This window comes from Natator depressus, chromosome 18 (assembly GCF_965152275.1).
Source record: "Natator depressus isolate rNatDep1 chromosome 18, rNatDep2.hap1, whole genome shotgun sequence".
NCBI classification, from domain to species: Eukaryota; Metazoa; Chordata; order Testudines; family Cheloniidae; genus Natator; species Natator depressus.
In genome coordinates this window covers 2,547,473-2,573,430 of record NC_134251.1, presented here as the reverse complement: position 1 = coordinate 2,573,430, position 25,958 = coordinate 2,547,473, and the positions used below count along the sequence as shown (strand labels likewise).

Here is a 25,958-nt window from a genome sequence, read left to right as displayed (position 1 = left end):
ACACAACACCCTCCCCCCCCACATACACACACACCGCGGGGCTCCAAGGAGGCTCTGAGCAGGGATGAGCCCTTTAAACTAAACGTGAACAGCCCAGTGCGGCTGGGTTTCCCTCCACCCCCCACCTCATGGCTCTGATCAAGCTCTCACTCACCAGAAGTGCCTTCTCCAGGGTCATGGTCCGGGAGCATGCTTTGGGAGTAGCGGGAGGCTATTGGCTCCAGCGTTAAGAATAGTTCCTGGCTAGGGGGGAAAACAGATTCCCCACTTGCCGCCTGTACACTGTCCTCCTCCTCCTCCTCCTCTTCGTCCTCCAAAAACTCATCCTCCTCGCTCCGTGCTATTCCCCCTTTGCAGATGTCCATGGACAGTGGTCGGGTAGTGGTGTTGTCACGCCCCATAATTGCATGCAGCTCACGGTAGAAGCAGCACGTATGCAGCTGTGACCCAGAGCACCCGTTCGCCTCCCTGGCTTTTTGGTACACTTGCCTGAGCTCCTTGATTTTTGTACGACACTGCTCTGTGTCCCTGTAGTAGCCTCTTTCCATCATGGCCCTGGAGACTTCAGCGTACGTATTTGTATTCCTTTTTTTGGACCGTAGTTCTGCCATAACAGATTCATCTCCCCAAAATGCAATGAGATCCAGTACCTCCCATTCAGACCATGCTGGAGCTCGTCTGCGAATCCGGGACTGCTTGGTCTCTTGAGATGGTGGACTCTGTATGGTCGCCTGTGATGGTGGACTGTGCTGATGGTCACCTGTGCTGATGGTGACCAAACAGGAAGTTCAAAAGTTTCCTGGGCTTTTACTGCCTACCTGGAGTTCAGACTGTTGTCCAGAGTAGCCACAAGGGAGCATTCTGGGATAGCTCCCAGAGGCCAATATTGTCGAATTGTATCCACAGTACCTGTAACCCGGAACTGCGATCTCGATTTTAGCGCTACTCCACTTGCCAAGGTGGAGTACAGAAATCAGAGTAAAGAGCCCTTTAAATCGAAAAAACTGGTTTGGTCGTGTGGACGGAACCAGTTTTATTTCGAGGTAACTCGGCTAATTCCGAAATAACCGCGTACTGTAGACCAGGCCTAAGTGTCTAGTCCTTGTGGCTATTGGGAAAGCTTTAAAATGAGACCCCAGAGCACCCTAAAGGCTCAAACAGCAGAAGGCGAATAAAAAGACCCCCCCCCCAGTCTTTTTACACAGTCTCAGGATTTTAAAGCCACTCACAGGATTTTTGGTGAGCCTGACTCATGATTTTTGAACCTTTGGGGTTGTCACTACTGTATTGGGCAGTTCTGCTGCAAGCTTTGTGTGGAAAACCAGCCAGCAAAGTCTCAACTGTAGCAAGACTAAAGGGGGTGGAGGTAGGGTGCAGAGCCCTTTTGGTGAGGCTGCTAGCATCTGTCTGTCCATCCAGCCTCATACACATCCGTCCATCATCTAGGTTCTCATGCCAGCGAATGCCCTGGATGGGGGGATGTTCTAGAGAAGGCAAGCTCTCCCAGCCCCCTACCCCTGTGTTGGCACTGCCCTGCCCTGGCCCTTTCCCATTCTACCACTGTGCCCTGCCCTGCACAGGCCCTGTCCCCTGCTGCGCTGGCCTGTCATTGAGCCCTGCCCTCCCATGGTCGCTGGCCCCACACTAACTTTGCTGGGTTCTCAGAGTGGCCCAAAGCTGATGTTTTGCAGACAAACCGGAGAGAAGTTGTTTCCCTTGCAGCCTGCAGCCTTTTCCTGTGCGGGGCTTTTCTGCTTTGCAGACCATGCCCTGAGGTTTCTTAGCAGCTTGTGCCAGTCGCTCTGGGCTGTGCTTCTTGCTCTAAGGTAGCGTGACTGGCAACGCCCACAGCCTTCAGAGCATCACATGGTGACGGAAGACCCGCAAAGCAAGAAGCCACATGGGCCTGCCTATATCAGCAGCAGAACCAAAGCAGAGAGCTGTAATGCTGTGACCAAACTGACATGCACTCTGCTCCCCGCAGCACCTGCACCCCCCAGGCTGGGCCCTTCGGAAAATCTGCCCACTTACTAAGGTGCCTAAGTGGGAGCTGAACTCCTTCGGGAAGCCAGTTGTGGGTTTTGAGCCCCTCTGAAGAGTCCAGCCCATGTGTGTCAGCCAAGTGTGGGGGGCAAAGCAATTGGGGAATCAGCCTCCCACTGTTCCCCGATCTTGCCCCCAAGCCCCAGCCTCCCTCTGGTGTCCCCCTCTTGCTTTTAGTGTTGACCACTATTGACACGAGCAGCGCGGGCTCTGTGCAGACATAACACAGCAAGGGGCTGACCCCACAGGAGCAATGCTGCAGAGCTGTGAGCTTCCTGTGGGGCGGGCCCCATTTGGGGGCCTTGCACACGCTGCCTCCACCTGTCAGGCTTAGGCAGGATCCGCTGGGCCAGATTCAGCTCTTGCTCCAGCGATGCAAACCCGGCGAAGCCAGAGCAGTCGCCAGCAGCCAGGACATTCCAGTGAATCCGAGCCCCAGCTGCACATTACAGCCCTCTGTATTACAGGCCATCTCTGGTCAGCTCCTGCAACCTTAGCTCACCCCCACCCCGCCTGCCGGGCAGGGGAAGGAGAAGTTGGGGCTGTCACTGAGTCCTGTTTCTACATATTTCCCACGACAGCACCTGCTGCCTCGATGACTGTCCCACAGCTCCTTCCCCTTCCCGGATGAGAATAAGCACCACCACCATAATATAATGCAACCACAGGGGGTGGGGGGGAGTTGAGACCATTCTCCTACAATTCTTCCAGGAAGACAAGGACTCGCCCAGGGCACCCAGGGGAGCCTGTGGCAGAACAGGGCCTTGAACGCACATCTTCCAAGGCCCAGGCTAGCACCCTAACCACCACCCCCTCCTTCCCCTCCCTGGAAGTGGAACCAAAATAACTATTTCAGTCGTAATCCCCACCCTTGGTTATTGGGTTTGGACTCTGGCTTTGGTAGGAGAGGGCCTTGTTTTGATCTCACGTATGCTGATTCCTTACTGGCTTAATGACATCTATCTAGAGACACTTTCATGCCGAACTAGGAGGGTCCCCCACCGACTTAACACTCAGGGTGAGAATTACGATCAGTGCTGTAATTGCAGCTCCACTCACCACAAGAGACAAGCTCCGCGGCTCCTGAGTCATGTGGGACTTTTGCAAATGTTACCCTTGTGCTCTAAGCTGTTACGACATGTACACAGAGAGGCCAGCACACGACTGGGGTCTGTACAGGGCCCAGCGCAATGCGAGCCTGACATTGGTTGGGATCTGTACAGTGCCTGACATAATGGGGCCTGATCTTGGTCAGGGTCCGTGCAGCACGTGGCACAGTGGGGCACCTGCCCTGATCTTTCTTGGGGTCTGTGCAGAGCCTGTCACAGTGGGGCCTGATCTCAGCTGAGGTTTGTACAGTGCCGGACACAATGGGCATGATCTTGGCCGGGGTCTCTAGACACTACAGTAACACACATGTAGCTTTTAATTGAAGTCCTGTCCATGTATTAGATACAACTCTGACTCCTAACACCCGTTTCCAAGGTGCATTAATCTCGGCCTCCTGCCTTTCCTTGTTTGAGCACCGTATGTCTCTCTGTATTTGTCAAACAGAACCTGAGCACCTCCTTGGGACAGGGCAGCAGAGACACTACCTTCCTCCTGGGAGTATGAATCCCCACACTCCACCACTGCGATGCGTTCAGGGCTCATTCCCAGAAGCTCATGCTCTTGAATGAAGCTTTTGAGCTGTGTGTGGTTCAGTCCAGTTACAAATAACCCACGTGCACTGTTCCTTTAAAGACCGAAGGCCAGGCCTGTCAAAATATTGACAGTATCCTCTCCTTGGGGTTGTTGCTGAAGCCCCAGTGCTCTGCAGGCTCCAGGCCTCCATCCGCACCCACGCAAGCAGCACAAAGTTTGCGTCATTCGGTACCTTGCAGAGGGCTGAGATAACGCCAATCATTTGAGTGAGCAGAGACCAAATGGCCTTAGAAGAAAACCTGGCTCTGTGTCCCTTTGCCTACGGAAGTTAAGGCCAGAAAGTCTCACAGGAGTCTAGTCTGACGGTCACCTGCTGCATAGCCCAGGGCACGGATTTTAACCCCGGGATGCCTGCACTGGGGAGTTTCTCTTCCCTACTGCGTAAGTGAGGCTGTCAACCCCAATCACTTGTGGTAGCACTAGAACCTACCCTTTAGAACAGGGGTCTCCAACCTTTTATCCCCAGGATCACTTTTTGAATCTAAGGTAACCCAGGATCTATCCCACCCCTTCCCTGAGGCCCCGCCCCTTCCCCAAAGCCCCACCCCGCTCACTCAACCACCCCCACTCTCCGTCACTCGCTCTCCTCCATCCTCACTCACTTTCTCCGGGCTGGGGATAGGGGGTTGGGGTTCAGGAGGGGGTGTGGGCTCTGGGCTGGGGCTGAGGGATTCGCAGTGTGGGAGGGGGCTCTGGGTTGAGCCTGGCCAGGGGATTGGGGTGCAGGAGGGGGTGAGGGATGCAAGCTCTAGGAGGGAGTATGAGTGCAGGAGGGGGCTACGGTCTGGGACAGAGTGTTAGGGTGCAGGAGGGGGTACAGGGTGCTGGCTCTGGGAGGGGGGTCAGGGTTGTGGCAGAGGGTTGGGGTGCAGGAAGGGGTACAGGGTGCTGGCTCTGAGAGGGGGGTCAGGGCTGGGGCTTGGGGTGCAGGAGAGGGTTCAGGCTACAGGAGGGGGTATAGGGTGCTGGCTCCAGGAGGGGGCTCAAGGATGGGGGTTGGGGTGCAGCCTCTCACCGGGCAGCACTTACCTCTGGCGGCTCCCGGTTGGTGGCAGATGCAGTGAGGCTAAGGCAGGCTCCCTGCCTATCCTGGCCCCACACCGCTCCCGGAAGGGGCTAATGTGCCCCTGCGGCCCCTGGGGAAGGGGTGGGGGGCATGTGGCTCCGCGTGCTGCCCCTCTCTGCAAGCACCACCCATGCAGCTGTCCCTGCCAATGGGAGCTGTGGGGGCAGTGCTTGCAGGCAGGAGCAGCGCACAGAGGGAGACCCCTGCCCCCCCCCCAGGGCCGCAGGGCTGTGCTGGCCGCTTCTGGGAGCAGCATGGGGCCGGGGTAGGCAGGGAGCCTGCCTCAGTTTCAGCCACGCTGCGCCACCAGAGATCACGATCGACTGGGAGATCCTCTAGGCTGGTGACGACTACTTTAGAATGACCCCAGCTTAGCTGAGTGCAGTTCTGTGCCTGGCCTCTAGGAGGTGCATCCCACACAGGTGCACCCCAGGAGAAGGGGGCTTTAAGCCAGCTTTGAGCCCAGGAATACTGGGCTGCTTGGGGGCTGTAAAGGCTCCTGATATAACTTGGGCAGCCATTCTAAGTTACGGCCGGGTCTGCCTTTGAGAAGCTCAACAAGCCCGAGCTGCCCAGAATGGCCATTGTGCCACGTGCCCTTCCCTGCCCCTGGCCTGCCCCTGCGCCAGGGCTCACGAGGAGGACTGTGGCCTTGGAGAAGGTTTGGCGAAGAGCTTGGCGAACGGTTCGGAAGCTGGAGGCTCAGGGGAGCTGAATCCATTGAGAGTAGCCAAGAGACAGTTCGGCGGTGATGTGATCGGTCTGAAAGGAGATTTCTGACAGCAGCGGGAGAGCCACTGGCTGGGGCTGGGGCTGAGGCTGGATACATCCCAGTCAGCAAGGCGCTGTGCAGTGACACTGACCAAGCTTTGTAGCCTGGAAGACAGGTTTGGGGAGCGCCCAGACTGGCCTTTACAACTGTTGATTACCGGGTGGTTGATAGCTGGGTAATCAACAGGTTGATAGCTGGGTAATCAACCGGGTGGTTGGAGCGGAGGGGAGCGCCCCCTGCTGGCTGAGTGTGACGCTGCCTCTGGGTGGCTGAACCCAGCACTCGCTCACTCCACTGCACAGCTGATCAACACCCGGGCGTGGGAAGGCTGCTGTGCGGAGAGCCTGGGGCTGGGGCTCAGCTGCGCCCACCCCGAGCAGGCTGGGAGCTGGCGAAGTGGAAACCTGGTAGTTTCCCCCAGTGGTAAGTTGGGGATAACTTCCCCTTCCCCTTCCCCTCAAATGAGACCTATGCTCCAAACACCACATGTTCCAAGCAGGGGGCAGTCCATGGCGGGGGACAATGAGAAACAATGTGCTGAATGATGAGTCCTGGCAGGAGTGGGTGAAGCTCCCCGTGGCTCCACCTGCTCTCACCAGCACTAGCAAGAGGCCATTCATGTGCATGCGATACCCATGGCCCACTGGGTCCTGGGTGGCACCGATTCACCCTGGATGAGTCTCCTGCCTGCAGGCAGGGCCTGGCACCCACGTTGTGCTGCTGGCATGTACGGAGGAATCTGGGGAACGCACAGTGGGACGGGGAATTCGCCAGCTGTTAAGAATCTGCCTGACTACAAAGAGCAGATGCCACTAGCAGATGCCTCTCCCTGTGGTTGGCATTTCCACACGGCCTCCTCTGGACTCTGCCTAAGGAGCTCAGCAGTGCCCGCTGGAGCGGCACAGTCCCTGGCAGAGATGCATGAGGAGGTGAGCGCTTACTGCTTCCTCCCTGGCTTTGAGCTCTCCAAGTCCATAACCCCCGCCCCTGAGAGCCTCACATAGACTCTGTTCAGTTGGCACTTTGGGGTCCCATGTTCTCTCTCAGTGAATTTCGTATCACACCTGCCCATGTCACAAGGCAGCCCTGCCAACTCTCCCTGGGCACTGAGAACCAAGCTGGGCCCTGTCCACCTCCTGCAGCGTCCCCAGTAATGACCATTCTGACAGGACAAACTGCACCCCCAGGCCCCAGTGCAAGTCCTCTGCCTCCCATTTCTACCCTCAGCAACACTTGGGAGAGCCCTTCGCCTTCTGGGGCCTGCACAGGTTCGCAGACTGGAGTGCACTAACCGGTCTAGCTCCCCCTCTCACAGCTGGGTTGGCCCTGGGGGGCTAAGGAGAGTAAAAAGCAGCCAAAGCTTCTCTGTGCCCCTGAATGTCGATCAGACTCACGCTCTTGTTGGCACAGGGCCAGGAGAAAGAAGAGGTCACTTGGGTATAGCCATTTGTCAAAGCAAAACCACATGTTGACTTGCCCAAAATGACATGGTAGCTAAGAAGAGACTCCAGGCTCCCAGTCCTCTGCTCTAACTACCACACTACACTCCCTTCCAGAACCTGGAATAGAACCCAGGAGTCCTGTCTCCCTGCTCTAACCACTAGACTGTACTTCCATCCAGAGGCAGGGCTAGAATTGTCAAGTCCTGGCTCCCAGACCCCTGTTCTAACCACTGGGATTAGCCTTGTAGGCACATGCAGCTTGCAGAGGCTGCAGAAATCCATGGCACTGGGTTCGTCGATACTTTCACTCAGCCTTCTGCCCCTGGGTGCCACTGCCAATGCACAAACCCCTGTGACCCGCTACAGCACGTACATGCGCCAGCTAGCACTTGGTGCCCTCATCTGCAACCAGGGCTGTATTTCTGTACCATGGATCTAAGGGTGGCCGTGGGGCAGCATGCAAAGCCCCTTGCCAAAGCAGGAAGCCGTCTCCCACTTGCTTCTCCTCTGGTGCACACGGGAAGGAGACAAACGGAGAAAGGGAAGGTTTCAGAGTAGCAGCCGTGTTAGTCTGTATCCGCAAAAAGAAAAGGAGGACTTGTGGCACCTTAGAGACTAACCAATTTATTTGAGCATAAGCTTTCGTGAGCTACAGCTCACTTCATCGGATGCTGTAGCTCACGAAAGCTTATGCTCAAATAAATTGGTTAGTCTCTAAGGTGCCACAAGTCCTCCTTTTCTTTTTGCGAAAAGGAAGATACTTTAGGAACGAAAAGGCACCACCCCAAGGCAGGGTCTTTTCATCACAGCAAGAGCCCTGAATTCCCAAGGCCTGTCATAGGAGGGCAGCTAGTACCCCCTGGTGGCAAAAGCTAAAACATTCAGCTCAGTTACAAGGGAACCTTTCACAGCAATTCCATTAGAAGGCTGGTTGGAAAGGGCTCCCACCTCTGAGGGCAAAGGGCTGCCTTTGCAGTGAGCTAGACCCCAAGACAGGGAGTGTTACCTGTGTCAGCAGCATGACAGGTGGGGACTGGCTGTGACTCTTAGCCAGGTTCTCATAGAATATTTCCCAGAGCCCACCATGCCATCTGCTACCACTGAGAACAGTCTAGAGCCATCCTCTTTGGAACCCCCTTTCAGGTAGTTGACAGCAGCTATCAAATCCCCCCTCATTCTTCTCTTCCGCAGACTAAACAATCCCAGTTCCCTCAGTCTCTCCTCATAACTCATGTGTTCCAGTCCCCTAATCATTTTTATTGCCCTCCGCTGGACGTTTTCCAATTTTTCCACATCCTTCTTGTAGTGTGGGGCCCAAAACTGGACACAGTACTCCAGATGAGGCCTCACCAATGTCGAATAGAGGGGAACGATCACGTCCCTCGATCTGCTGGCAATGCCCCTACTTATACATCCCAAAATGCCCTTGGCCTTCTTGGCAACAAGGGCTCACTGTTGACTCATATCCAGCTTCTCGTCCACTGTAACCCCTAGGTCCTTTTCTGCAGAACTGCTGCCTAGCCATTCGGTCCCTAGTCTGTAGCGGTGCATGGGATTCTTCCGTCCTAAGAGCAGGACTCTGCACTTGTTGAACCTCATCAGATTTCTTTTGACCCAATCCTCTAATTTGTCTAGGGCCCTCTGTATCCTATCCCTACCCTCCAGCGTGTCTACCTCTCCTCCCAGTTTAGTGTCATCTGCAAACTTGCTGAGTGTGCAATCCACGTCATCCTCCAGATCATTAATGAAGAGCAGCCCCTGACTCATGTCCCCACTCCCCACAACCCCACACAGGGCAGGTGGAGGGTCCACAGCTCCCCACAACTGTCCCCTCCCTGCGCCACTCTTACCCTGGCTGGGCTATAGTTTCTGGCCTAGCCAGGGGGAGTGGCCTTGGCGGGAAAAGAGGTGCAGGGGGCCGGGCTCATGGAGAAAAGTGGACGGGCCATGGCCCCTTGGCCCCCGCTATTCCAGTGCCACTGGCTTGTGCCCACCCTCCCCTAGAAGGCTGCGGACCCCTGGTTGAGAATAACAACAGCATCAGGCTGGAGTCAATGTTTGAAAATATTGACTGCAGCTCAGCTCTGGACAACTCTGGCTGAATTTAAGCCCTGCTCTTAGCAGCTCTGTACAATCCATGAGCAGAAAGTGGCCACAAGTTTTCTATTCGACAGTCCGAGAACATGCCTTGTGACATCAAAATCAATGGGACAACTTGTGTGCTTAAAGGAAGGCATGTGCTTAAATTCCATGCTGAATGAGAGCTTAAATCACTGTGCCTTGGTTTCCCCAGCTATAAAATGGGAGTGATACACAGCAGGGCCATGCAGGTAAATTAAAAGATGTCTGAGGATGCTCAGAACCTCCGTGATCGGAGCAATGGAAATAGCTGAACAGAGATCATCTTCCTTTACCTTATCACCTCACAGCATTTAATGTATTGATCTTCCCAGTCCCCTTGCAGCTGGGGTGGCGCTTCCAGCCCCCATTAGATAGATAGGAGCTGGGGGACCTCCTGATTTGCCCAAGGCCACATGGGGATTCTGTGGAACAGTAGGAAGTGACCCGCACCCATGACAAGTGCCCTAACCACTGAGCTTTCCTCCCTGTCACCTGACGTGCTCTTCGGCACCATTTTCTAAACTCCCCAGTGCAGATTTTCCCACTTTTAGAGCTCCCAGCTGCTTCACCCAGTGACTTTCTGATTCTTTAATGTCCTGCAAGTCTACACGTGCCTGCAAACCAAACTGGGGGCGGAATTTGCATGAATTTTCCTGGCAGTGTTTCCACCGATTTCCCCCACTCCTACAGCTTTTTAATGTTCTTTGTGTTGTTGATGCCACTGTGATTGCTGAGTGGCTTCCAGTGCGGAGGGCATCACACACAATGCGGAGCCCTTCACAAGTAGCTAGAGGCACTAGTGCTTTTCTGAGTCACCCACACACGTTCCTCTCTACAGCAGAGGCAAGAGGCAGCGTGGGCTAGTGGGCACGGCATGCAGGATATCTGGGTTCTATTCCTAGCTCTGCTATTCATGTGCTGTGGGACCTTGGGAAAGTTGCTTCCCCTCTCAGTGCCCCAGTTACCGCCCATCCTTGGTCTTCCCTGTCTAGTTAAGTGGTAAGCTCTTTGGAGCAGGGACTGTCCCTCCCTGTGCATTTGTACAGCGCCTAGCGCAATGAGGTTTGGCCCCCACATGGGGTGCTGTGATCATACACATAACTCAGCGTTCATGTTATTGTTACGCTAGTTGGGTTCATCCCCAGGGAAGTCAAAAGAGTTGCATCTGCTTACACCAAGGATAAATTTGGCCTGTTATGCTTTTGATCGACGTAGGAAGATGTAACCTAACGCTGCAGGTGTTCAGAAGATCTCTTCGGCTTTTCCTTACGTAGAGTCCTAAGGGGAACTGGGATGCTTGCGACTGACTTCTGGGCCCCCTGCACACAGACCCAGAGACAAGACTGTGCCCTAAGAACTCATTCCTGGGGAACTGTCTGATAACTGAGCTGGGAGGGACGAGTGATGCTGGGGGGTTTCGGTCTCTCTAGGACTCGACGCTTTGCGTTCTGCCTGGTCATGATCTAGATTTGAGCACAAAATCTGGATTCCTGCCAGATATCTGGCCACATTGGGGATTATACCAATTGCCTCACCAATTCCATCCTGTCGCCACCTGGGCTTAATGGCAATGGACAGGGGTTCAAGACAAGTGTAAATGGAGGAATTAGTTTAGTTACCAACTTTGTCAAACACAGATGCCTTAAACCAGTGCTACTCAACCTGCGGGTCACAACCTCCGGGGAGTCGTGGAATGGGGTTAGGGGGGTCACAAGCAGGGATAACAGTAGGGGGAGGATGCAGGGTGATTGCCTGGGGCCCCACCCCTGTGAAGCTAATTTACATGTTTCAGCCCCACGCTGGGCTGAAACCCAGAGCCCCGAGTGGGACTGAAGACCGGAGCCCTGCACCGCAAGCCGCAGGGGGCTGAAACCCCAAGTATAAGGTATGGGGTCAAAAAAATTTCTGAGGGGGGGGTCATGGTTTTTTTAAGCCCAAAGGGGGTTGCCAGCACAAAAGGGTTGAAAACCACTGCCCTAAGCTAACCTTGAAAGGAGGGTCCTACACCAGGAGCAAACTTCTCTTACTTGGAAATCTAATGGCCAGCTGGCGAAAGGATCAGTTGGTGGAGTCTAACCAATGGTAGGTGGCACAGACCAAGCCCTGCAGCCCTATGCTCAAGGCCTCATTAAAGTCACTGGGGGGCGGTGGGGCACAGGTATTGCACATTCAATGTCTGTAGCTATACGACAGTTCGGATTCTGGTTTCTCTCTGCTGAGCCTGGCTCCTCTGGAGGGAGCTGCCACTTAGTGTTGGGTTCAGTGTAGACTCTCCAGGAGGAGACACACTGCGCTCTTGTGATGTTCCTCTGGTGTAATCTGGACTGGTGATCTGCTAGATCACTCCAGTCCTCGACTCTGGGAGCCAGCCTTACCCTGCTCTGCTGTGAGAACCTCCACTCCTGGGCTGTTCACGCACAGCCTCTGGCATGTGAGCTGCTCCTTGGATTGTGCAACCGAATGACACTAGCCAATATCTCCGGTCCCAGACACAACCCTAGGAACCTCCGTCTTGCAGTGTCCAGTTATGCCCGCTGGATGCTGCAAGCTTATATGAGATCATCCTTTTAACAAAGAAATTGATACGTACGAGGCTTGTTGTCCCAAGGGGAGTCTCTGACATCGTTCAAACCAAAGATACTGCTTCAGGTAGAACAAACAAACAAATTTATTAACTATGAAAGATAGATTTTAAGCGATTATAAGTCAAAGCATAACAGATCAGATTTGGTCAAATGAAATAAAAACAAAACACATTCCAAGCTGATCTTAACACTTTCAGTGCCCTTACAAACTTAGATGCTTCGCACCACAGACTGGCTGGTTGCCCTTCAGCCAGGCTCTCCCCTTTGATCAGCACTTCAGTCGTTTGGTGGTGATATCTGTAGATGGAGGTGGAAGAGAAAAGAAGAGCATGGCAAACGTCTCTCCCTTTTATCATGTTCTTTCTTCCCTTTTGGCTTTGCCCCCCGCTCCTTCAGAGTCAGGTGAGCATTACCTCATCACAGACCCAAACTGACCAAAGGAAAGGGGTGACTCACTCGAGAGTCCAGATCCTTTCTTGCTGCCTAGGCCAGTGTCCTTTGTTCTTGTGAGGCTGGGCTGGGTTTGTCACATACATGCCCTGATGAGGTGTGAACTGCCCCTTTGCTCTTGGAGAAGATTTTTCCTGGGCTTGCTTTAAGCCGTGAGGACACATTTTCAGCCTCATAACTATATACATGAAATTACAAACTATAACATTACTATAACAACAATGCTCAGTACATCATGAGCTTTCCAAAGACATACGGCATTACAAACTTTGCATTAGATACCACACAATCATATTATAAGGATGAACATGGGGGTATAGGGTGTTCCCATGAGGTACAGAATGTCACAGCTCTCTCCTGAAAACTACTTTTCTTCCTTCTTGTGCGGAACCCCCAACCCCCAGCCTGTCTTCAAAGGGGCCAACCCTACTCCTGAGCTCTGACTGATTGGGTGAGGGGAAGCAGGGAGAGGAGTGGAGAGGCCTCTGTCCCACCCCCATACCCCTAGTTGGTGGTAGGAAAGCCCACCCAACTCCCTGCTTCTAGCCCTCCTCCCATTGGAGGATGTGGATGCCACTCCTGACAAGGAGCTTAGTCCTGCCCAAGCTGGCAGAGCTGAGTTCCTTTGACAAGGAGCTGGTATGGGAGGGGAGATTGCAGGGACACAACAGGCCCAGACACAGCCAGATGAGGCCAATTTTTACCTCATTTCGGTTTTCTGACACTTTCTTCCCAAGGCAGAAAACTCCCCCAAATCCCACAAAGTTGGAGAGAAACAAATATTTCCAGTTGGGACCCAAACCATTGATGTGATAGAAAAACTCCACTCAGCTGCAGTGTGTGCAGTCAAAGAAGGCGTCTACCTGGTGTGTGTGGAGGCTGGAACTTTCTCTTTGTTCTGGTCATCCAGCGCCTAGCACCATGGGGGGTTGCTACTGCGGTTTCTCTGGGCTGCTGCAGTACAAATAAATAATTACAACCACACTGAGCCTGAGGGATGCTGCTCCCTGTATGCTCCAGTCAGCCTGGCAGTAGGAGGGAGCTTTCAGCAGCATACCTACACCAAGGACAGACCCAGCAGAGACCGGGGCTCACCCCACACCCAGGTGCCAGCCAGAGGAGCAGAGGGGCTGAGCTGGGCAGGCAGCTGAGTCAGGGTTCTCTTGCCAGCTAAGGTCTGGGATTCAGTGCACTGCACTGCCTAGGGCAGCTGTCTGGATGAGCATGAGCCACTCCCCTAGGGCTCAATGGGTGCCTCTTCTGAATGCCCGTGGTTCCGTCCTGGCCTGCCCGAGGGCTAATCTAGTGATTGGTGCTGCCTGAGTGTTGCCAGTGTTCCAGGGCCAATTCCTGCTTCTCAGAAGGCTGTAGACGGGGATGGAGCGGGTTGGATGGGTAGCGGGGCAGCTGGGGTTCTCTGCCCCACATGGGTGGAGTCTGGGAACTTCCTAGCATCTCGGGGACCTCCCCAGAGCACCTGATTAACTTTGCTCTCTTTGTTTCAAACAAAAGTAATTCCGACTCCAAGCCCATTTGCTCCTTGGCTCTGGGAGAAGCAGGCACAGCTCTGGCCCTTCGTGCTGCAACCATTGCAGCCCGTACTGGAGTGTGAACGGGCGTCAAGCCAGATGCAGGGAGGGATGAGACAGGAAACAATTCCATTAATTGATGAGCCACGTGGTTACACGTAGGAGTCCCAGCCAGGGGCTAGGAGCTGTGTTTGTGCAGTGCCTAGCACAACAGAGCAGGGTGAGGAGCCATCCAATAATACGCTCCTCTCTGTCTGTTGCCAAAGCTCAGAGCTGTTGTGACGGGCTGGGTCTGAGGGCAGTGCAACTGTCTGGTTTTAGTACCTGGCTCCGGCCTTTATTTGTATTGACAGTAACATCTAATCATGGCAAACGTGATTAGATTAGACGTTAACAATGCAGAAGAAACTGAGGCCCAACCCTCAAATATTAACTAATTAACAATTGATTAACTAACTACCCCTTGCTGCTCTGAAGAGCTGACAGTCTAAACAGACAAGACATATTGTTAGTCCTAGTTTATAATGGGAAACTGAGGCATGGAGAGACAAGACTTGCCAAACGTGATGGGGGAGACTACAGCAGCACCTGGAATGGAACCTAATTTTACCCTCAATACTTTAACTACAAGCCCAGCCATCCTCTCTGCCACTGGTTGCTCTATTGACTTTATCTTATTGCAATTTTTCAAACAGAATTGAACCAGGCAATAAAAGGACAAGAAACTTCCCCACCCCCTCACAGCTTGTTCAGCTCTCTGTTAAACCCTAGAGCCCATGGGGATGGGCGCCTCGGAGAACTACCCACAAATCAGACACCCAGAGGGACTCTGAAGCTGAGAAGTGGGTAATTGCAGGCAGAGCAGAGACACACCAGTGCTGCCCTCCAGTGGTTTCAACAGCTGGAAATGCCTCTAAAAGAGAGAGCCACACAACAAAAACACTAACCCAGGAACCTATCCTTGCAACAAAGCCCATTGCCAACTCTGTCCACATATTTATTCAAGTGACACCATCATAGGACCTAATCACATTAGCAACGTCACCAGGGGCTTGTTCACCTGCACATCTACCAGTGTGATCTATGCCATTGTGTGCCAGCAATGCCCCTCTGCCATGTACATTGGCCAAACCGGACAGTCTCTACGCAAAAGAATAAATGGACACAAATCTGACATCAGGAATCATAACATTCAAAAACCGGTAGGAGAACACTTCAACCTCTGTGGCCACTCAGTAAAAGATTTAAGGGTGGCAATTTTGCAACAGAAAAGCTTCAAAAACAGACTCCAACAAGAAACTGCTGAGCTTGAATTAATACGCAAACTAGATACCATTAACTTGGGTTTGAAGAGAGACTGGGAGTGGCTGGGTCATTATACATATTGAATGTATTTCCCCATGTTAAGTATCTCACAGCTTCTTGTCAACTGTCAACTGGGCCATCTTGATTATCACTACAAAAGTTTTTTCATCTTAATTAATTAGCCTCTTACAGTTTGTATGGCAACTTCCACCTTCTCTGTATGTATATATCTTCTTACTATATGTTCCATTCTATGCATCCGATGAAGTGAACTGTAGCTCACGAAAGCTTATGCTCTAATAAATTTGTTAGTCTCTAAGGTGCCACAAGTCCTCCTGTTCTTTTTGCGGATACAGACTAACACTGCTGCTACTCTGAAACCCACATTTACTTTGTGCTCGGGGAACTGGCTGTGGCCGGATGGTCGCACAGATCAGGGCTCTGTCTAGAGTTACTGAGGAAACTGGCAGACATTTGAGCTCCAGGAATTGGGCTGGACAGCTGGCTGCAAGACCCTGTCCCTGTGTAATGGGGTCCTACAGCAGCTTTAGGGGACGGGGTGGAACAGGCCTGGCCTGGCCTCTTTCCAGGGTGATGCTTCCATACGTGTGCTCCTAGGGAAGTAAGTCTGGATGACTGTTCACAGGCCTGATCCTGTGAGGGGCAGAGCTCCCTCGGCTCCCAGTGAAGTCAATGGGGAGTGAGGGCACTCAGCACCGCCCAGGACTGGGCCCCGAAGGAGCCAGGCTGGGTAATAAGCATAATAGAAACACCAAGGTCCCAGCCCACTCTTGGGGAGAGGGGAAGGAGCTGGGAGTTAGCAGCCCACACAGGGGCCTGTAGCTGGGTGTGACAGAGCCACAGGTCCGATGCTCTGTAACTGCTCAGCAGGAAGCCAGCCAGGACTCTAGGTAGCATGGCTCCCCCCAGGTACGGTGACCAGGTGTCTGGTTTTCTACTGGAACGCCCAGTCGAAAAGGGACCCTGGCGGCTCCGGTCAGCACCGCCAACTAGGCCGTTAAAAGTGCAGTCGGCGGTACAGCAGCCCTAAGGCAGGCTAGTCCCTGCCGGTCCTGGCACCACGCTGCGCCATGGAAGTGGCCAGCAGGTCCGGCTCCCAGGCGGCGGGGGGGGAAGGGGGAGGCATGGGGCTCCGCACACTGCCCCCGCTCTGAGCACTGGCTCTGCACCGGCCAGTGGGAGCTGGGGTGGTGGTGCCTGTGGACGAGAGCATTGCACGGAGGCTCCTGGCCCCCCAGTCCCGCCTCGGCACCAGACCTGCTAGCCACTTCTGGGGAGCCTGCCTTAGCCCCGCTGCGCCACTGACCAGGAGTCATCCGAGGTAGGCCTGTGCCCCAACCCCAAGCCCCAAACCCCTGCCTCAGCCCTGAGCCCACACCCCCAGCCCAGAGCCCTCATCCTTCCACTCCACCCCTCTGCCCCAGCCCAGAGCCCCCTCCCACACCCTGAACCCCTCATCCCCAGCCCCAACCCAGAGCCCGCACCCACAGTCCAGAGCCCACACTCCCTCCCACATCCCTACCTCCTGCCTCAACCCGCAGCCCCCTCCCACATTCCAAATCCCTCAGCCCCAACACCCAGCCTGGAGCTCCCTCCTGCACCCCAAACCCCTCATCTCCAGCCCCACCCCAGAGCCCACACCTGTACCCTCACCCCACCTGCACCCCAACTCCCTGCCCCAGCCCGGAGCCCCCTCCCACACCCTGAACCCCTCTGCCCCACCCTGGAGCCCACACCCCCAGTGAGAGCCCTCACATCCTCCTGCACCCCTGCCCCAGCCCAGTGAGTGAGGGTGGGGGACAGTGAGCCACCGAGGGAGGGGGAATATAGTGAGCGGGGGCAGGGGCTTGGGGAAGAGCAGGGCCTCGGGGATAGGGGCGGGGATAGGGTGTTTGGTTTTGTGCGATTAGAAAATTGGCAACCCTACCCTCAGGGCACGCTGTCCAGGGCAAGGAGCCTGCTCGGCTTCGGCCTTCCTGGTCTGGCCTCGGAGCATTCAGCATCCCTGTTCCCACGGCATCCTGCCCCTTGGTGGGGGAAGCCAGAGGGCCCTGCACCCCAACTTCGCAGACAGATGTTGTATAGCAGAAGGGTTGCTTGGTCCATGGGAACGCAGCGCAGCATAAAGCTTGGTAGCTCAGAAGTCAGTGACTTTCCAGACCCAGAGGAGGAAGAGGGTATGTCCTGCCACTGGCGGAGAGCATCCCCTGGGCTCCTGGTGCAGGAGTCCTCCCAGTATGGCCAGGAGCTCTAGGAGACATGGAATTACACTGGCCTAGAACACATGCCATTTCCATACTAACCCTTTGTGGCTGCAGCCATAATGGGGGCACGCAGACCCATCCAGAGGAACCGGGTGTTCAGATAAGGATCTCAAGGCATGGCTGCTTCCCTGGACCCCTTGGGCCTACAGAATTGGGCCATGGGCTAGATGTGGTCTACTCTCTAGGCCAGAGGTGGGCAAACTATGGCCTGCAGGCCACATCCTGCCCGCGGGACCTTCTTGCCCGGCCCCGGAGCTCCTGGCCCAGGTGGCTTGTCCCCAGCCTCTCCCCTGCTGTTCCCCCTCCCCCACAGCCTTACCTCGCCGTGCCTTCGGTGCAATGCTCTGGGCAGGGGGGCTGCAGAGCCTGGCCTGACCCTGCTGCGCTGCCATCCACCGGTGCTCCAGGCAGCGTGGTAAGAGGGCAGGGGGGACTGGATAAAGGGCAAGGGAGTTCAGGGTGGTGCTCAGGAGCCGGGGGTGTGGATAGGGGTCGGGGCAGTCAGAGGGCGGGGAACAGGGGGGTTGAATGGGGGCAGGGTCCCGGGGGGCAGTCAGGAAGGAGAGGGTGGGTTGGATGGGGCAGCAGGGGGCAGTCAGGGGCTGGAGTGCTGGGGGCAGTCAGGGGACAGGGAGCAGGGGGGGAGGGGGCAGGAATCCCGGGGGGGACAGTCAGGAAGGAGGGGGGGTTGGATAGGGTGGCGGGGGGCAGTTAGGGGCGGGGGACAGTTAGGGGCGGAGGGTCCGGGGGCGGTCAGGGAGACGGGGTGTTTGGATGCAGCAGGGGTCCCGGGGCGGCAGTCGGGGGGGGGGGGGGTTGGATGGGGCGGCGGGGGGCAGTTAGGGGCAGGGGGGCCGGGGGCGGTCAGGGGACAGAGAGCAGCGGGGGTGATGGGGCAGGGGTCCCTGGGGGGCTGTCAGGGGGCAAGAAGCAGGGGGGGTTGGATACGGGGCGGGGGCCAGGCCATGCCAGGCTGTTTGGGGAGGCATAGTCTCCCCTAACTGGCCCTCCATACAATTTCAGAAACCCGATGCGGCCCTCAGGCCAAAAAGTTTGCCTTCCCCTGCTCTAGGCACTGCCCTGTCAAGGGCTGGGACAAAAGCTGAATTCCCCCAGGAGTAGTCCTGGGAGGCACAGATACATACCCTGTGAGAAATAACGTTTGCTCCTGGGAGATGGTGACTTACTGCTGGCCTACACCCAGACCTGACTGAGTCTCCCTCAGCTGAACTGCACTCGCTGAGCAGGGGTTGGGGGTGCCAAAGGCCAGTGGAAAAGAGGGACGGTGGGGTCAGGTGTTTTTACCTGGCTCTGACTGATGGTGCTATGCCATCTGACCCTTGCATTCTCCACTGCTTAATGACACAGCTGGTGAAGACTCAGTTGAGAGTCTTTTGCTGTGGATTAGAGCTGAAATCACTGATAAGCCTTGGACCCGCTGTAGGACAGTGTCTCTGGGGTAAGAGACTGCCCAGCCTGCACTAGTAGAGAGGCTTCCCCACTGAGAGCGGCGTTAGGTGGTGGGACCTCAGGACATTTCAGAGGTTGCGGTAGAGAAGGCAGCGGTGGAGTGAGCCAACAGCCAGCAGGGGAGTGGGCAGCTGATGGTGGAGTTTCTTTTCTACCCTCTGACTCAGTGCTTGTGAGAGGGGAAGTGTTGCCTGTAGATGCGCCCCAGTGGTGTGTAATTTTCCAGGGTTCCTGGGTGAGGGCTTGAGACAGTTCTATGTTGTATTGTTAAAAAGAAGCCTGTTAGGGGGCTTATTCCTTCACCCACTTCCTTCCCTGGTCCTTCTCGCATGAACAGAGAGCAAGCATACCCGAAGTCCAAAGGTGCAAACAATTTGATGTTTATTGGGGTGAACTTCCAGCAAGCATGATTCCAGTTTCCTTCCTTAGTGTCCCCCTTCCCAGCTCTGACACCACAGAGCCTTACACCTGTGTCCCTGTTCCCATTCCTGCCCTTAGCCAAACACGATTCCAATTTTCTTACCCCCATTCCGTTCCCATTTCCCCCTTTAGCAAAACATGATTCCAATTTCCTTACCCCCATTCCCTGTTCCCGTCTCCCCCACCCACACACCCACCCCCTCACTTCCTGATTGACTGCAGACTATATAATAAAACTTGAGTTCTGCTTAGCTATACCTTAACCAATCATTTTCCGGAAATTTAACGAACCAACCCTAACATATTGTAACATGATTATGTAACCAATTATATCCCACCACCTTAATTAGTTTACACCCAGCAAAATTAATTATACAGCAGACAGAAACAATCACAGAACCAGACAGAGATTATACAGACAAACAATAGCAAAGTGGGAACTATAATGACAAAACAATACAGAAGTGAGGATTTCACATCCCAGCTATTGATAAGTGAGTTCTCGCCAGACAGGATGCTATCAAACTAAGTTTCCTTTTACATTTTCTAGGCACTTCCCTTTCTCTGGAGGTGATAGGCATTATCAGGACAGGATTGTATCCTAACAGCCCAATAGCACCTTCTTTCAATGTGACTAGTTTGGAATGTGAGGAGGTGACCGTTCACTTCCCAGCTTATGGCTGCCTCTGTCGCTTAGCCAAAGGCCTTAGCCTAAGAACAGGGCCTCAGACTGTCACAGTAGGAGAAGGACCTTACACTGGCAGACAGGGATTTTGATTCTTTCTTTTATACCTCTAACTAGCCAAGTGATAAGAATACACCTAAATTCTTCGAGTACAGGCCTTTACCGACAGGCCTGTATATCTATATCCTAACAGAGCCCCTAGATATTGCACCCGGCCCTTGTAGCTGCTGACTCCTCATGGCAGAGGGTTACACGTGAAAAGCAGGGGGAAGTGAAACAACTCATTTACATTGGACTCCCCATCTCACCGTCTCTCCCGTTGTGTCTCTCAGGCACGCCACGATTCTGTGTGTTCTAACAACAGAGCACAGCTCTGCCTCTGGAGCACGCGGGGCTAGGAGCAGGTGTTTCAGCCATGGCAGCTCAGGCAAGAGGCTCGTGCTATAAGGTTGAGGTAAGAATTTGAAATGAATGTGCTACAGAGCAGGGAGCACCAGCACTGACAGCTCCCGCAACTGGAGCAGCGAACAGCGGCCTGCTGGAGTCTGTGAGATGAACAAGTTATGAGAAGACAGAGAGAGGCTGAGTGAAAAGGCAGAGGAAGACGGCAGAGGCGTGTGATGGCAAACCCCTTCCTACCTGGCAGCGTGAAGGCCCCTGCCCCAGGCTGGTGGTCTCTTGGGAGCTGGTTTGGAGGAAGGGTGCTCGGTCTCCCAGCCATCTTCGTGGGACCAGTTGCAGGGAGGAGAAGCTAGTTTTCCCCTGTGCGTGGTGGTGAGCTTTGAGTCACAGGGTGTGTGGGTGGGGGGGTGGATGGGTGTGGGTGTGTTCCCTGTACAGTGCAGATCCAGTACCACTTCCATGCACTGCTCCTTCTCGCCCACAGCACCCAGCACACCGTCTCCATACAGCCCAGCAGCTCCCTTCGCAACCACCTTGCTGCAGCTGGGAAGGGGAATCATTAGAGATTTGGTCAGATAAAAATCCTGACCCAGAGCCTCTCAAATGCTGTTCAATCCTCTTTCCCCCATCCTCAAATAATCCCCGCTCATTGACAGGCCCCAGCCCCCCCAGTCCCCACTCCCTACCAGACCCCTCCCCCCACAACCCCAATACTGTCAATCTCATGAGATTAAAAATCATGAGCCAGACCCCTGAAAATCCTAAAATTGACCCAAAAGATCATGAGATTTTTTCCGGTCTGTCTCTTGATTGTTGACCCCCTCCCTCCCATCTGGCCCCAGTCTGCGGCGGACAATCAGTGCTGCCCACGTGCCGATATGTAGCGGGGAAGGGGATCCTGGCCCTTCTGCAAGAGCTCTCACCCCCACATCTGCCTGTCCTCTGCAAAACAATTGATTCTTCCTCCACCCAGTCCCCACCCCCACTGGTGCAGCCCCCCCAGCTTCCCCTCTGATGCTCCTGGGGTGCCTCAACCTCCCTCACAAACTAACAAATGTATTTGAGCATAAGCTTTTGTGAGCTACAGCTCACTTCATAATCTGATGAAGTGAGCTATAGCTCACAAAAGCTTACGCGCAAATAAATTTGTTAGTCTCTAAGGTGCCACAAGTCCTCCTTTTCTTTTTGAGTTTGCCAAAGTCTGCATTCTTGAAATCCATTGTCTTTATTGTGCTATTCTCCCTCCTACCATTCCTTAGCATTGCCAGCAGAGGGCTGCACAACTCCTTAGAAAGCCACATCTACCTCTCCCTATGCTGACCCAGGCAGGGCACCCTGACCTCCCCAGAGTGCCACGGCAGGGGGCGGGGGTGGGAGGCGAACAGCAGTGCATGCAGCAGGGATACTGCACGGAGCCCGTGCCCTGCTTTGCTCTGCAGTGTTGCACCAGTGGCTGTCACTGGGGCAAGGCAATCCCGCAGTGACTGCAAGGCTGTGGGCAGAAGCAGCTGAGATGCCGGTGCTGTGTGAGATCCTGCTTTTGTGGTGGGGGGAGGGATAGCTCAGTGGTTTGAGCATTAGCCTGCTAAACCCAGGGTTGTGAGGTCAATCCTTGAGTGGGCCATTTAGGGATCTGGGGCAAAAATTGGGTATTGGTTTGAGCAGGGGGTTGGACTAGATGACCTCCTGAGGTCCCTTCTAACCCTGATATTCTATTCTAACCCTGCTAGGACACACTGGGCCATGTAAACATCCCACGGAGTCGGGGGGACTTGGCTGCACCATGGCATATTGCCCCTTTAAATCCAGCTGGCATTATACATGGGATAGGAGGTGGGAGCCCTGAAAGTGGCACTCTTGCTACGGGAGACAATGCCATGCCAGGGACCCTGGGCTGGGACCAAACTGCTGCCCCCTGGATTACAATCACACCGAAGTGATGGGAGCCAATAACATGTTGCTGCGTCCCATGAGAGGGGCCGGTTCCCGTGGCATTTTCAGCGTGTGTTCCTTCCACCTGCTCAATGCAGGGAACCCTGCAACCACCACGGCATGACAACCGCAGCTGGGGACCTGGGCTCTTTAGCTCAGATTTAATAATTTTATTAAGATGATGTTGAAGTAAAAAGAAAACGGCACAGAGTTTAAGCATAGAAGTTTCTGGTTATCAGGGAAAAAGGTACAGATTATCAAGGGGTGCAAAATTCGGTTTAGGAACGGATGGCATAAGGAATACATAATCTGCAATCTCCCCGATTGGGGGTAAAAGGTTAACAGGTCAAAGTACAGACATTGAGCTATGGGGGTATGTTGTCCATATAATGGATATATTCAGGTGTGGAGTATAATGAGTGGATACGATGATGAGGATGGATTTACCCTCATTTGGTGGGATTTAATGTTCAGTGGGTTTATGGTTCCAGTTCATATGGTCCAATGGAAAAAGCCTCTCAGTCCCTTTCCCATAGTGGATGCATGATGTCGTATCGGCTCACACCTCCTGGTGCTGTCGGTGGCCGGTGATGTGCTCGATGTAGATGTCCCTGGACCATCGGATGGTGTCTGAGACCATGAGGCGCCGCATGAGCCGTGCGTAGCGTCGACCGATCCCACAGGTCCGCAGCACACGCTCGTTGCAGGGGTCCCAAGCGCCCAGGGCTCCGATGATCAGGGCATGCAGCTGCACCTCGTAGCCCTTCGCTCTCAGGGTGTCGGCCAGGGGGGCGTATTTTTCCAGCTTACGAGCTCGGGCTTTGCGGAAGGCCGGGGTCCTGTTCTCAAAGACCGTGATGTCGACAAGGGTGATCTTTTTATGGGCCTCGTCGGTGACGACCACATCAGGTCGCAGCTGGCTGTCAGTCCCGGGGATGGCGCAGTTCATGGCGACCTCCTCCAGGCGCGGTGCGATGGCTTTCACCAGGCGGTTCTGGATGGCTTTGTGGTGCAGCTGCCAGGCTCTGGAGTGGGGCTTGCAGCTGCACAGGACGTGGGGCAGGGTCTCGTTGGAGTAGCTGCACTTCCTGCAACGCTTGTCTCGGTTCCCGTGGCGGACGGCTCCGTTGAGCGGGACGCAGTTGAGCCGGGCGCGGTGGACGAGCCGCCAGTCAGCAAAGCAGGTGAAGCCGGCCCCGGCGAGAAAGTGGTTGCTGGCGTCCCACTTGCTGGTCAGTTCGAAGACTTTACCCTGGTCCGGTTTACGCTTCAGGGTTTCCATGTACAGTGAGTGGATGGCTGCCTTCAGGGTCCTCTCCATGCGGGGGACATTGGCACCTCCATGCCTATGGGCGATGTAGACCAGCTCGTTGCTGGCTCTCTGGGGAAGGAACAGCCACTTCTTCACCAGCTACCGGACGATCTTGTCTGCCTGGGCTCTTTTGCTCAAACTACAGCTGGTTCTTTTCGCTCTGGAGGTCTCCTGTTCATCCCAGTGTAACAGCCTCAATAGCATCTAGAGACGCCAGCTGAGGCCAGGGCCCCACTGTGCAGAGTGCTGCAGAGAGCGAGAGACAGTGCCTGACCCAGAGCTCACGATCTCAGTAGCCAAGGGCAATATTATTAGTCCCATTTCACTGATGGAGGAACTGAGGCACAGAGAGAGGAAGGGACTTGTTCAAGTCACATCCGGGGGTTCTGGCAGAGCCCCGATTGGCCCCAGATCGCCTGCATCCAGCACAGTGCCTTAATGCAAGACCATCCTCCTCGTCCACAGCAGCAAGCTTCCAGCAAAGTAATAACGCACCAGCCACTAAAGCAATAAGGTCTCCTTGGCCCCTCAGGAGCCGACGTGCTTCTGGAAGGTGCCAGGTGCAGCTGTGACGGTAGGACAGTGTGGCGCCAACCTGCACATGCCAATCCCTGGGGAAAGGGTACAAGTGGACAATTGCACCTGTAAGCCCTGGACGCCCCATGTCAGGACCCTACGGGCCAGCTCAGGCCTCTCCACTTCCAGGGCTCGCCCTTATCCAGAGGAACTACGAGGAATGTCTACCCTGCAAAACGAAAACTGCATCCACAAGTCACAGAGCCTGGGCCAGCTGGCTCCGGCCTGCACTACAGGGCTAGAACTAGCAGGGAAATATTCGGGCTTGGGCTGGAGCTGCACTCTTAGGCCCATCCCCGCGCTGGGCCTAGGCAGAGAGGGTCCAGCCTTACGCTGCAGTTTTCCAGCCCCAGAGCGTGAGCAGGAGGCAGGTCACCCAGGTTCTGAGTCTTTGCTACCGTGGGCCTTTTTTTGCACGGTGGACATCTCCTCAGGCTCCCCAGAGGTTTGGGGCGCCCCCTGCTGGGCTCAGTGACTCAAACGCAATTCCTCCCCGTGACTGCGGCATAGCCTGAGACCAGGAATGGCTGCTGGGGGGAGGGAAGCATTGCCCAAACTCAGGGGGTCCTGAAAAGCCCTTGGACCTGAAGTCCCTGAGGAAGGATGGTGCCTGCTCACCAGTTCAGTCAGGGATGGCAGCAGGGACCCCCTGAGACGTGGCAGGCCCCGGCTCAGCCCTGTGACCAGTGGTGGATGCCAGGGGTCTGCACGGCTCATGGAGGCAGGATTGGGGCCTTCTAGGCAGATCCTCGGCTGCTGTGAACCAATGCACTGACTCCCGGGGAGCTGATTTGCAGATCCGGCCGAGGATCTGGGCCTGTCTCAGGGGTCTGGCGATGTACGCAGCCTAGCCAGCTCCCACCCACTGTCTGGCACCAAGGGCGGCCAGATCGTGGGAGGCCTGGTAAAGGCGGCCGGGGAGGAGGGGCATTGTACCCCCATTAGCTCCTCCACATCCCCAGTGAGTGAGCTCAGCTCTGCACAGGCTGTGCGGGAGAGGAGCAGCTGATTTGATTTGGGGAATTTGGGTTAAAGATAAAACCAGGTATCACGGAGATCTGGGATTCGCGTTCAGGAGCCATCTTTATGCTTTGTACTCTGCCCCGCCTAGAGCCAAGCTGCCCAGTTTTCAGGCAGGAGTCGTTCATCCCACCAGGAGCTAAGAGGACAAGAACAAGTCTCCGTCTGGAGGGAGCTGAGGCATAAGCTCAGTCGCATCTGCCACGCAGGCCTGTTGCTTTGGACAGGGCCTACAATATTTACATCCCTGCTGGTCAGAGGGTTGGGTCCACGTGGCTCCTTTGTTCTGTTATTGGTGGTGGTGGATGAGAAATAGCCGGTTGCCAGCCTTGAAAATTGAAGCCACAGATTGGCCAGTGGGACGACGTCATCAGCAAGGCAGGCACCTGGGTGAGTTGGTGACTGGACACATGGGGGAATAGGTGAGAAACTGCGGATTTAGGGGCTTTCACCCTCAATTGGAAATTACCTGGGGGGGAGATGGGAAGACAGGGGATGGGGGAGGTAAAGCCCTTGGATTGTTTTGGCTGAATGTGATGCACCCAGTTAGCCAGAGCTCCAGGAATCATGCCCCATGGCATGGCTTGCTGTGCCCATGATGGGACCCTGTTTGAACACAGGAGTCCCTAGGAGAGTGTGGCTTTTTGGCCCCTTAGAGTGGCTGGTCCACCTACGAGGTCTGTACGTTGGCTGTAGCTTCCAGCTAAAGCCCTTCTCGTGGTCGAGGCTCACGCTTTTAGATGCTGGGGTCAAATCTGCTCGCAGCTCACGCTGGGTTGGGACTATGCGCCTGGGTCACAGAGACATAGATTATAGGTCCCGAAGGGGCCACTGTGCGC

General features: G+C 54.8%; 1 protein-coding gene across 1 annotated transcript in view; it reads right to left on the bottom strand.

Moving 5' to 3' along the window:
• LOC141974368 (small ribosomal subunit protein uS3mA-like) overlaps positions 1–23,160 on the bottom strand; it is a 40,031-nt gene extending 16,871 nt beyond the window's left edge. The window contains exon 1 of the mRNA XM_074934045.1: positions 23,065–23,160. Coding sequence (XP_074790146.1) covers positions 23,065–23,160 — 96 coding nt within the window. The remainder of the gene's footprint in view (positions 1–23,064) is intronic.
• Positions 23,161–25,958: the final 2,798 nt, after the last annotated feature.